Source organism: Lynx canadensis, chromosome B3 (assembly GCF_007474595.2).
Source record: "Lynx canadensis isolate LIC74 chromosome B3, mLynCan4.pri.v2, whole genome shotgun sequence".
Lineage (NCBI taxonomy): Eukaryota > Metazoa > Chordata > Mammalia > Carnivora > Felidae > Lynx > Lynx canadensis.
In genome coordinates, this window is record NC_044308.2 from 105,461,361 (window position 1) to 105,473,182 (window position 11,822).

An 11,822-nucleotide genomic window follows, 5' to 3' on the forward strand; every position below is an offset into this window, starting at 1 on the left:
GGCATAGAGAGGCGAAGTAACTTGTTTGCACAGCTAGTCAAGGCTGGAACAGGATTCACATTCACACAGCCTGATTTCTGAGTCTGAGCTCTTGTGTTTGCCCAAGATAGCAAATAACAACAATAAAAAGCCCAAACAAAAACCAAAGCGCGCAGGCGCGCGCGCGCACACACTTTAAACCCCAGGCTTGTGAAAGAATTGATGCAACCCCTGGCTTTACAGCGACATCCTCCTGCCTAATTTTACACGCCTTTCGTGAAAAAATAAAACAGCAACAAAACTAAGACTGAGACAGTTTTAGAACGATGTTGCACTGTGCTTTGGGTATTGCCTGTCTTTACAAAGCGGAGCCAAAGAAATGGTCTTTGAATGCACTCTCAGTACCTTGCTCGGCAAGGTGAAAGAAAGCGAAATCAGTGTGAGTGGATGTGAACAGTGGACGTGGGGGGAAAGGGTTAAGATTGTGTGCTGCAACTCGGTCGAGTTTCAGAAAGTTCTCTGGGGAGCCCAACTGCCGCGTCCCTTCGCGACCCTGCCTGCGAGGCCGACTGTAACAGGATGCTGGGGCTTGAGGCGCTCGCCCCTTGCTTTGTGCGAGGGGAAAAGAACCAATAAGGAGCGAGGCAAAAAATTGGGTGCAGTAAACCCGAAAAGAGGGCGAGGAGGCCCGCGGGAAGAGCGGGGGAGGAGAGAGGGAGGAGCGGGGAGGGCCTAGCGAGGAGGAGGCCGGCGCTGAGCGCCAGCGGCGCCCCTGACAGGAGAGGGGGAAGCCTGGGGGAGCGGGCCTCGGAGCGGAGGGGCCGGCGCGGGGAGGCGGGCGCCAGGCGGGGGTTTGCCGGGCCGCCGCGCGTGACGTAGCGCCGAGCAGGGCGTTATCAGCTGCGGGGCCGCGGCGAGGGACGCGCGGCGACAGCGGACGGCGCCGCCCGGGCCCGGACGGCTGCAGCCCGCGGCCGCGAGCGGGTCCCGGGCGCTTCTGGCCGTCGTCCCGTCGCTGCGCCCCTACTCGGGGGCGGCATGAGCCCCCGGCCGCAGCCCTAGCGCCCGCTCCTCCGCCCGGGCAGCCCGGCTGCGGTGACGGGCGCTCCTGCAGGGGTGGGGGCCATGAAGCCGAGTGCGGCCGGGACGGCGAGGGAGCTGGAGCCGCAGGCGCCGGCCCGGGGCGAGCCGCGCGCGGCGGAGCCCGAGGGGCGCTGGCGGGAGAAGGGCGAGGCGGACACGGAGCGGCAGCGCACCCGGGAGCGGCAGGAGGCCACGCTGGCCGGGCTGGCGGAGCTGGAGTACCTGCGCCAGCGCCAGGAGCTGCTGGTCCGGGGTGCCCTGCGTGGCGCCGGGGGCGCGGGGAGCGCTGCGCCCCGCGCTGGGGAGCTGCCGGGGGAGGCGGCGCAGCGCAGCCGCCTGGAGGAGAAGTTCTTGGAAGAGAATATCTTGCTGCTGCGGAAGCAGTTGGTAAGCGGTGCCTGGAGGAAGGGGCACGGCTGTCCCTGCACGGGGACTGGGGTTCGGGCAGGTGGCCTGGGGGTGGGCGCGAGGGCGCCTCTGGCCGGGGAGCCGCTCCACGTTCCGGGACCCCCATTCCTGCGTGGGCCACCGTCGCCCACGCGTTCCTGGCGTGTCCTCGCTTTGTGTCAGGTGAGGGGCTGGCGACCCCGCGCGGATTGCCGGGAGGGGTGGCAGCCCTCCCCTCCCGCTCTGCCTTCGGGATTCTTGGAGTCGCCTGGTTGTAACCTTCAAATCTCTCCACTTCGACGAATGCAACGCCCCTCTCCCCGAATGTTTGCAAACCCTCCTTTAAAATACCCTATCTTTTGGAGGTCTTAGCTTCGTGTCCTCCCGCCGAGAAGGGACAAAAGCCGAGGAGGGGGCTTGTGGCGAGGTTAACTGTCCAATGCAGAATTTTACGATTACGCGGAAGCGCACGTAGGGCGCCCTGCCACTCCCAGGGCTCTCCCCCGCATGCCAGCTTTTGCCCCGGCTGCTGCTTAATTTCATATAGAAGCCCTTTGTATGAAAGCAGCTAACACAGATGCAAATGATAGAAATTTGGCTGGGCAAAGTGCCCCGTCCCCTCATATTTTATGTGACTGGTGGTGGAGGGGGAAGAAGAGAGAACCTGCTCTTAAGCGTTTATCTTGCTGGATTTCCGTCAGCGTCTCAGCCAGCCATCCTGTGCCATCTTCATTAACGGGGAAGGAAAAGAACTTTGGCGCTTAATGTATTGATGAACAGCTTTTGACCCCGCCTCAGAATAATGGCGGCAGCTTTGTTACAGTGACCTCAAAAATGTAGTTTTGAAAACAGAGGAAAAAAAAAATCTTTTTTTGGCCATGTGATACGGTCTGAAACTAGACGCATGCTAGATAATGTCCCTCCTCCTACAACAGCGAACATAGCGATGCCGTGTGGTTGTCAAAGGGTTTCTTGTATTATCTCTTTTCAGATAATTTCTCTCTCTCCAGTCTCTCCCTCTCTGTCTCTCAGCATCACAGTACTTTTACTTTGGTTCATTTCTCCTGAAGAAACTCATTGTAGTAAAAAGGCATATAAGGTTTTTGTCTACAAGCTTTTTAAATCAAAGGACAGACAGGAGGAATAGATACTCTTGTGACATCTGTTTTTCAAGGATGGATCCTGAAATAGGTATTTTGTACAATACCTATTTGGCATTTTACCTTTTCTTTGGTCGCCGACCAGATGTGCATGTAACATTGGTTTGACTCCATTCTTGCTGGTGATGCCTTGTCATTGACATTTTTGTGCATTGTCTTTTACAATAGCCCCTTTTTGTCTTCACGAATCTCAAGATTGTGAGTGGCACATTCCTGTTGTCCCCTGGAGGGGAGCGAGGCAGCATGTCAGGAGAATTTCAGTCCAGTCAGTGTTTGTGGTACTATTTTCATGTGTAGACTTGGCATTCGCGATTTGAACCAGATGCCTTTTTGGTCCTTTTGCTTTTCCAGCAATAGGAAGCACTAGGTGGCAGTGTGAGTTAGCACTACATATCTGTCATCTTTGGAAACCTGAGTTGAGTTCAAATCTTGATGGACCTTCCCTTGAGGGTTTTGGATTTTGCTAGCTCACATTATACTTGGCACTGGCTATTAGTATTCGTTTCTCACTTTCAAAGGCCCTAAGACTGATTAAACCCCACAAAGCAACTAATAGAAGACAAAACTCTGCAGGACATTTGGCCAGAAAATCTCACCTAAGTAAGGGTATAGTGTATTGGAGGGAATCTGTTACACTCTGACTTCAAATTAAAGAGTCTGCTGTGAAGCACTGTTTTGCAAGAAATTGCGTACATAGAGGATTTAAAAGAATCTCGTTGTGTTTTCTTATCCTTAACCTATACAAAGTGAGTTTGTATAAGTTGAAACAAAAAGCAAGTCTTGTTTTTATGAAGAAACTTTATAGCACCGCAAAATGAAAGAAAGTGAAATGAAACATAGGACATATTCTTGAAGTTTTTTTTTGTTTTGTTTGTTTTTTGTGTTTTTTTGTTTTTTTTTAATTTCAGGTCATCCAGTAAAAATTTTGGTTTTGGAAGATTTAGTGAACTTTCCAAATGGCAATTTGAGTACTTAGAGCAGACTTTCTGATTCTTTGTCACCAACATGTGTTCATTTCCACCCCCCCCCCACCCCCCAATCAGAATTGTTTGAGGAGAAGAGATGCTGGTTTGTTGAATCAGTTGCAAGAACTTGACAAGCAGATAAGTGACCTGAGACTGGATGTAGAAAAGACATCTGAAGAGCACCTGGAGACAGACAGTCGGCCCAGCTCAGGTGAGTGTGTGACACTAGGACAGAATTCTGCACTTGAGTTCTACTTCATTCCACTGTTTAACTTTCCCAGACCTGCAAAAGGCAATGGAGTTTGTTTCTAGTGCAGAGAGAATAAAAAAAAAGCAGTCTGCCATTCAGTTGTATGAGAGGGAAATAAAACCAGATGACCAAATTTTTAATAATGAGATTGATCTGACTGGAGTCTTCTGAGTTTAAAAATAAAAGCTTCTATTCAAATTTCTGGAAGAGCAGTCCTCCTTTGAAACTTGAGAAAGTCAGAACTGGGCTAGAAAATTAGTCACACTTCAACTTCCTGAGACCACTTCAAAAGTTTTTTTTTTTTTCCTCTTCTTCTTCTTCTTCTTCTTCTTCTTTTAAGCCATTTGGCTCCTTAAATAGATTTTTTTCTTCAAATTATTCTTTCTGAAACATTCATGATAAAGTTGGGGCTTTGACAGATCTAAGTCTCTTTCCTTGCACATCTTTAAAGGTGGGGTCAAAAAGGCAAGTCAGTTTGAGGGTGAGAGTAGCTTTGAAATGTATCCATAGATATGGGCTCTTTGCCTTTTCCTAAGGATTACTTGAAATAAAACTTGAAATTCACACTAAATCCAGTGAACCAGAATCGCTCCCCACCCCACCAAAGTGTCCCCTTCCTACCTTTTCTAGATGATTAACCCTTTTCCTTTTAAACACAAATGTATGCTATTGCTTGATATGATCTTAATTCCAAATGGTGTTTTTATTTGTAGGGTTTTATGAGCTGAGTGATGGGGCTTCAGGATCCCTTTCCAATTCCTCTAACTCGGTCTTCAGTGAGTGTTTATCCAGTTGTCATTCCAGCACCTGCTTTTGCAGCCCCTTGGAGGCAACCTTGACTATCTCAGATGGTTGCCCCAAATCTGCAGGTAAGACTTTTTTAGAATTGATAGACATTTTTAGCTGGAAAAGGTGAAAGGCCCTTAACGGTTATCTAGCTTTAACCCCTTCTACTGACAGAAAAACAAAAGGTCAGAGAAGTTCACCAACTTGCTACGTTTCATGACATAGCTTTATATTGTGATGGTAGCAAGACAGCTTCTCTTTAGAAATCCTGTCCCAATATTACAGGTCTTGAGCTCTGTTTGTGAGCCTTTGCTGTGAGTTTGACTTGTTTGTATTTCTTTGGAAAGCCACTTTGGATCTCTTTTTTTATAATCATTTAAAGCTAAAGCTTACAGTAAGTTAAATACGTCTGTCAGGCTGCTTGGCACTTCAGGGAGCAGTGGTCCCTCCACATTCTCCAGAATGTCTTGCGTGATGGCAGCTTGTCTTTTCTTTTAGGAGGTGGGTGGGATGAGATTCCTGTAGGCCGTGTGCCATTGTTTCCACTTTGGGCTATCCTTGGAGTGACCTCAGGAGAGAGTCATGCTATTGTCGGTATTGGAAGTTTCTGCATTTCCACTATGTGTCAAACACGTACTGGATGCTCTGCATATATTTATCTCCTTTGAATCCTCCCAGTAGTTCTGCAGGGTGTGCAAGTCTTGTTAGCTCCCATTTGTATGTCAGAAAAATGAGGTCTAGTTAGGTTAATTAACAGGTTCATTGTTTAAGGTTAATATACTAGTGAGTGGCAGAGGCAGGATTCAAGCTCAGGACCAGTTGTCAGGTCCATGTTTTCCCACCACACTAGGAATTCAGAAATTTCTGTGTTCAACCTTCTCATTGAACAGAGGAGGAATTTGGTTTTATAAAACAGTTCTCTAGGGGCTCCTCATTTTCTGAATGGCAGAATTGTTGCTGAAACTTGGGACTCCTTTCTTAGTTTTGCTTTACTGTGATTCCTCAGAAGAGCAGAGAGGATATGGAGAGCTGTAGGTGCTATAGCACAAGTCACTGCACTCTTGGTTTGTCTGTGTTCTCCACTTGGGTGTAAGGCTGAACTTTTGAGATCCAAGCAATGCAAACATAACGCCAAACAACTGAGGCTGCTAAGTGGCTGGTGTCTTTGAGTTTGTACACTGTGCTGTCAGCAGCGATCATTTGGGGAAGCACACATCAGTGTTATCTAGAGTGTCTAGGCCTCAAGTTCATTGGTAATTGCTCCCCTTCACTCTGCAGATCTGGTTTCAGAGGGAAACTTTAAAACCCATTAAAGGCGTTTGGTATAGGTTTTCTTTGAAGACAGACTCCTGATCTCCCAAATGCCACATCTTCACATAATTGAGACAGTTGTACTGGGCCTTGGAGACTGAGATGTCGGTCTTGTTCCTTAACTGTAAGTTGGGAAAAGGGACAGAATAGTAAAGTGTGGGTAAATGTAGGGCAATGCTTTAAGTAGGGCGAGTATATGGTAGTAGAGGAGGAAAGATGAGCAACGATATTAGCTAGAAAGGTTTCTTCTCCTTGTTGCCATAAGCTATTGGGAGTGGAGGTGGGGGGTAGGGACACAGCACATTTTATATTATAATAATCTTTGCTTTACAAATGAATCATATCATTACTGGGTCCAGACTGTATTTTTCCCCAGGACTTCTAATTATCATCGAAGGTCATGGAGCTTTCCCTTAACTTAAATAATTTACACAGAATCCGGCACATAGTAAGTTTTCAATATTTGAGTGAATAAATATAATACAGGATATCTTAAGTAGTGATAAAAACTTTGATTTTCTCTAAGTTCATTAAAGGGATTTGATATTTACAACAGTCACCAAGGAAAGACATCAAAATCATTTAACTCAGCAAGAAAGCTTGATTTCATTGTATTTTGGCATTTACATTTTTGAGATGTGAAAATTTATTCATTAATACAACAGCTCAATCTCTTAAAACCGTATCAAGAATTCCTTCCCAGTTAAAAATATTGCCTTATTGGGGCGCCTGGGTGGCTCAGTTGGTTGAGAGTCCAACTTCGGCTCAGGTCATGATCTCACGGCCAGTGAGTTCGAGCCCCTCTGTTCTGACAGCTCAGAGCCTGGAGCCTGCTTCAGATTCTGTCTCCTTCTCTCTCTGCACCTTCCCACTTGTGCTCTGTCTCTCTGTGTCTCAAAAATAAATAAATGTAAAAAAAAAATTAAAAAATATTGCCTTATTTTTTAGTGTCATTCTTAAAAATATAAAGTGATAATTATTTATGTTTGGTTACTCTCCAGTGAAATTTGATCAGTTTCTTTGACCTTTCAACTGACAGTTATACTCAAACATATGTCATTAAGAATTGAGCCTAAAAAAAATATATGACAAGAAAGCTCAGAGAAAGTACAGTTTATCTGCAGTATTTCAAAAGGAAACCAAGAATAGAACACAGAGGGCCCAGAGAAAGAATGACTCAAAAAATAAGGGTTTTTTTTTTTTCCTAGTTATAAATGCAGTGCATACTTACTGACAATTTAGAAAATAGAAAATGAAGAAAGTAAATCTCACTTGCTTTCTCACTACACTGCAGTGCTATTGGCATCTTGGGGTGCTTCATCTCAGACTTTCTTCACATATATAGTCTGGCTAAAATCGTAATCATAGTCTGGTATTATATCATGCTTTTCACTAACCTTTAAAGCATATCCCCATATTATTCAATAGTTTGAAAGGAGTTTTAATGGCTGAATATTTTTCCCTCGGAGGATGGAGGATGTATCATGTCTTGTTACAAATATCTTTGTTAAATATTTGTTTCCCTCATCCAGTAGTATGGGCTGTAGAGCAGCTTGCTCTCTCTCTCTCTCTCTAAAAAATAAATAAACATTAAAAAAATTCTTTTTAAAAAAGGGGCGCCTGGGTGGCTCAGTCAGTTAAGCCTCTGACTTTGGCTCAGGTCATGATGTCATGGCTCGTGACTTGGAACCCCGCGTTGGGCTCTGTGCTGACAGCCTGGAGCCTGGAACCTGTTTCGATTCTGTCTCCCTTTCTCTCTGCCCCTCCCCCGCTCTCTCTCTCTCTCAAAAATAAACAAACATTAAAAAAAGAAAAAACAAAAAACAGAACTAGAACAGCTTGTAGGAATAGTTGTTGATCCTTTAGCATTCTCTCTCTCCCCCCGTGAGTGTGTTTTCGTAGAAATTGGCCTGAGTCAAGCTGGTGCTGACCGATTCAGTTCTTCAGAGTGTATCCTTTAAATGTTTTTCAGATCTCATAGGACGGTTGGAATACAAAGAAGGCCGCTGCGAAGACCAGGCCTCAGGGGCGGTTTGCCGTTCCCCCTCTACATCACAATTTAATTCCCTTGGTGTCATTGCAGATGTGCATCCCAAGTACCAGTGTGATCTGGTGTCTAAAAACGGGAACGATGTGTATCGCTATCCCAGTCCGCTTCACGCCGTGGCCGTGCAGAGCCCCATGTTTCTCCTTTGCCTGACGGGCAACCCTCTGAGGGAAGAGGAGAGGCTTGGTAACCATGCGGGTGACATCTGTGATGGATCTGAGCTGGACGCCATCAAGACAGCCGCTTCCTTACCATCTCCAAGCAGTTTGTGGTCTGCTCCCCATCCTTCGTCCAGTAAGAAAATGGACGGCTACATTCTGAGCCTGGTCCAGAAAAAAACACACCCCGTAAGGACCAACAAACCAAGAACCAGTGTGAACGCTGACCCCACGAAGGGGCTTCTGAGGAACGGGAGCGTTTGTGTCAGAGTGACCGGGGGCGTCTTACAGGGCAACGGCGGGAACCTTAAGAATCCTAAACAGGTGCTTTTGCCCCCTGGCGGAGTCCCTTCTTTGGACAGCGGGACGTTCTCCCCGCCGAAGCCATGGTCCAAAGACTCAAAGGCAGAACCACTGGACAGCAAGAGGTTGTCCCCGCCGGAGGGCGCTGCCGCTGAACTTCCAAGTAAGCATCTGCCCAAGAATGCCAAGCCAGCTTCGCAGGAACACGCTCGGGGGCCCGCCGCAGTGACGGGGGACTCCCCCAGAGACAGCATTCAGGTCCTCGCTGCCTCCCCGAAGGAGAGCCCTGGGAGGGGCCCGGCCCCGCCGCAGGAGAACAAAGCTGGGCAGCCGCTGAAAAAGGTGCCCCAGAAAGGCGGCCTGCCGCCCGCCCCTCCGGCAGCGCCCCCTGTCGCCCCCGCGGCGCTGCTGGCCGCGGCTTTCGCGGTGGAGGAGCGGCCCGCGCTGGATTTCAAGAGCGAGGGCTCCTCTTCGCAGAGCCTGGAGGAAGCGCCCCCCGTGAAGGCGCAGTCGGGCCCGGGCCCGCAGCCCGGCGGCCGGCCCCATCGCGGCGCCCGGACGGCGGCCGGGCCGCGGGGCTGCGGCCCGAAGCACCGGGCCCAGGCCCTCCACGGGCCGGACGGCGCGCTGCCCGCCGTGAGGGAGAAGAGCCGCGCGGCCGGCAAGAAGTGCCGGTTCCCCGACGACGTGGATACAAATAAGAAGCTCAGGAAGGCCTCGTCGCGGGGCAGGAAGGGCGGGGGCGGCCAGCCCGAGGCGGGCCTCCCCAGCCGGCCGCTGGCTGGGGGCCACAGGGCGGGGGCGGCCAGGGCGCACGGCCACGGCCGGGAAGCGCTGGTGGCCAAGCCCAAGCACAAGCGAACCGACTCGCGGCGCTGGCGCTCGGCCGCGGAGGTGTCCCTGGAAGAGGCCCTGCGGCGGTCGCGGCGCGGCCGGCGCGAGCACGTGGGGCTGTACCCCGCCGCCGTGCCGCTGCCCTACGCCAGCCCCTACGCGTACGTGGCCAGCGACTCGGAGTACTCGGCCGAGTGCGAGTCGCTCTTCCACTCCACCGTGCTGGACACCAGCGAGGACGAGCGCAGCAACTACACCACCAACTGCTTCGGGGACAGCGAGTCCAGCGTGAGCGAGGGGGAGTTCGCGGGCGACAGCACGAGCTCCAGTGACTCCGAGGAGAGCGGGGGCCTCATCTGGTCCCAGTTCGTGCAGACTCTCCCCATCCAGGCGGTCGCAGGCCCAGACCTCCACGGCAACCCCACGAAAACCTTTGTCAAAATCAAGGCTTCCCATAACCTCAAGAAGAAGATCCTCCGCTTTCGGTCCGGCTCCCTGAAACTGATGACGACCGTTTGAGGGACATCATGGGGGGGGGGGGGGGGCGGGGGGGAGGATGGGCTGTTGTCTAGTCACCCAGGAGCAAGGTGGCGGCTTCTTTTTCTGTGTGACAGTTCCCTGGAATGCTTTTCCTTTTGTTGAGGTAAATTATGTCTCGTCTTCATCATGTAGGGACACTAGTGCCTTTAATGGAAGGTAAAGAATGTTTTGCTGGTTAGGAGTAAATACTGAGTTTAGCTGGTGGTGATAGTGAACGAGTTTTGTGGTAGCAGGTGATTTTTATTTGAAATACTGAGCATCGGTGAAGGCGCAGGTTTCGATGCTCAAGTCTTACTGGGATGAGATTCAGATTACTTTTGACCTGAAGGTCAGGTGGATGGAATTTAGGACATACATTTACTTCTTGGGTCTTTAGGGCAGTGTCTCCACGAGAGTTTTCCGGTTGAGAGGCATCACATACAAGTGTGTGAAGTAGGTACGACGGACAGTCATTGTTTTCCGGAATTTTTTATATCGTCTCCCTTTCTTAGCTGTATCCCCATTCTGTTTTCTTCCCAGAACTGTTTGGTTAACTGGACTCAGAACTCGAAGACCAGACCCTAGATCCAGAGCTGGTGACCTGGATAAGGGAGGCTGGTAATAACCTTAAAAGGATTCCCTAAAACTTTTGCCGCACTTGGTGCCTAGGCCCTGGTTACAGTTACCCTTTTAGGGCCGATTAGCCAACATTTTGATGCCTTTCTCCTCCTCTCTGAGTTGCAGCAGATCCAGCCATTTCTTCCTGGAAGGTCTTGCCTTTGGGATAACATTTTGGTCCTTGGGTACAGAAAAATTCACTTCTAATGACATAACCTTTGAGTGTGACTCCAAGCCCAGAATTGCTCACTGAACACTGTGCCACCTGAACATTGGCCCGAACATATTAGTGCAATCCAGTCCAGATTGGACCACTGACCCTGTCTGGAAGGGCTTTTTTAAAAAAAAAAATTTTTTGGTAAACAGTATTGTGTAAAGCTGTTTTTTTATACCAATATATGCATGTTTTGTGCATGAGTAGCAAGTGTTTTTTATATTTCTATTGATGTTAAATTACTGTTTGATATAAACAGTATGTGTTTTTATATATCATTGTGTAAATTTAATATAACGCATTTTATGCTGTAATAAACAATTTGTTTTACTGCTGTTAAGTTTGTTATTTGGGTATAAAACCAGTTACGCATCTAAATCTTGTGCTGATGGTTTTGGTATTTCTGTTTCTATTCTAGCATTAGAATATTTGCAATAATTAAAGCAGGTTTTAGGTGTAGTCTTCGAATGAATGGTGAGTAAATAAATGAGGGAAAGCAAACCACTTCTTTAGAATAGTTAAGGTAGGGGCGCCACGGTGGCTTAACTGACTGGGTCAGGTGGCGATCTCCTGGTCCTGAGATCAAGTGCATTGGGCTCTGAGCTGATTGTGGAGCCTAATTGGGATTCTCTCTCTCTCTCTCTCTCTCTCTCTCTCTCTCTCTCTCTCCCTCTCCCTCTCTCCCTCTCCCTCTCCCTCCCTCCCTCTCTCTCTCCCTCCCTCTCTCCCTCTCTCTCTCTCCCCCTCTCTCCCTCTCTCTTCTCTCCCTCTGTCCCGCTCCCCTGTTCTCACTCCATAAAAATAAATACCCATTAAAAAAAAAAACTAGTTAAGATACTTCTTCAAATTTGAAGTAAATTTGGTAGATGTTTTCTAAGGAAGATAATTTTTGAGAATTTCACCCATCCCCCAACTTTTTAGTATAAAAAAATTTCCAACATGGAGAAGTGGAAATGATAGCACAGTGAACACTTGTGTAGCAATTCAGCAGTTGCTAACGTTTTGCTATACTGCTTTAACTCTGTATATGTTAGGTTAAACCATATTGCTGATTTTAAAGATCAAAGACAGATTTTGGCAATCCTCCTTCCACCATGCTACTGCATTATTTTAAAGTAAATTTCAGGCATTGTGATATTTCGTCTAAACACTTAAGCATGTATTTCCTAAGAATAAGGAGACTCTTCTGTATATAACTACAACATCAT

The 11,822-nt window shown here is 48.4% G+C and overlaps 1 protein-coding gene across 2 annotated transcripts; it reads left to right on the plus strand.

The window, feature by feature from the left end:
• The first annotated feature begins 1,104 nt into the window (after positions 1–1,104).
• DACT1 (dishevelled binding antagonist of beta catenin 1) lies at positions 1,105–10,949 on the plus strand. 2 transcript variants are annotated; one of them, XM_030319224.1, is made up of 4 exons: positions 1,105–1,449; positions 3,653–3,785; positions 4,538–4,693; positions 7,894–10,949. In XM_030319224.1, exons 1-4 carry the CDS (start codon positions 1,105–1,107, stop codon positions 9,780–9,782), a joined length of 2,523 nt encoding a protein of 840 aa, XP_030175084.1. In that variant the 3' UTR covers positions 9,783–10,949. The 2 variants fall into 2 exon arrangements, with proteins under 2 accessions (XP_030175084.1, XP_030175085.1); XM_030319225.1 differs by having other exon boundaries at positions 8,005–10,949.
• Positions 10,950–11,822: the final 873 nt, after the last annotated feature.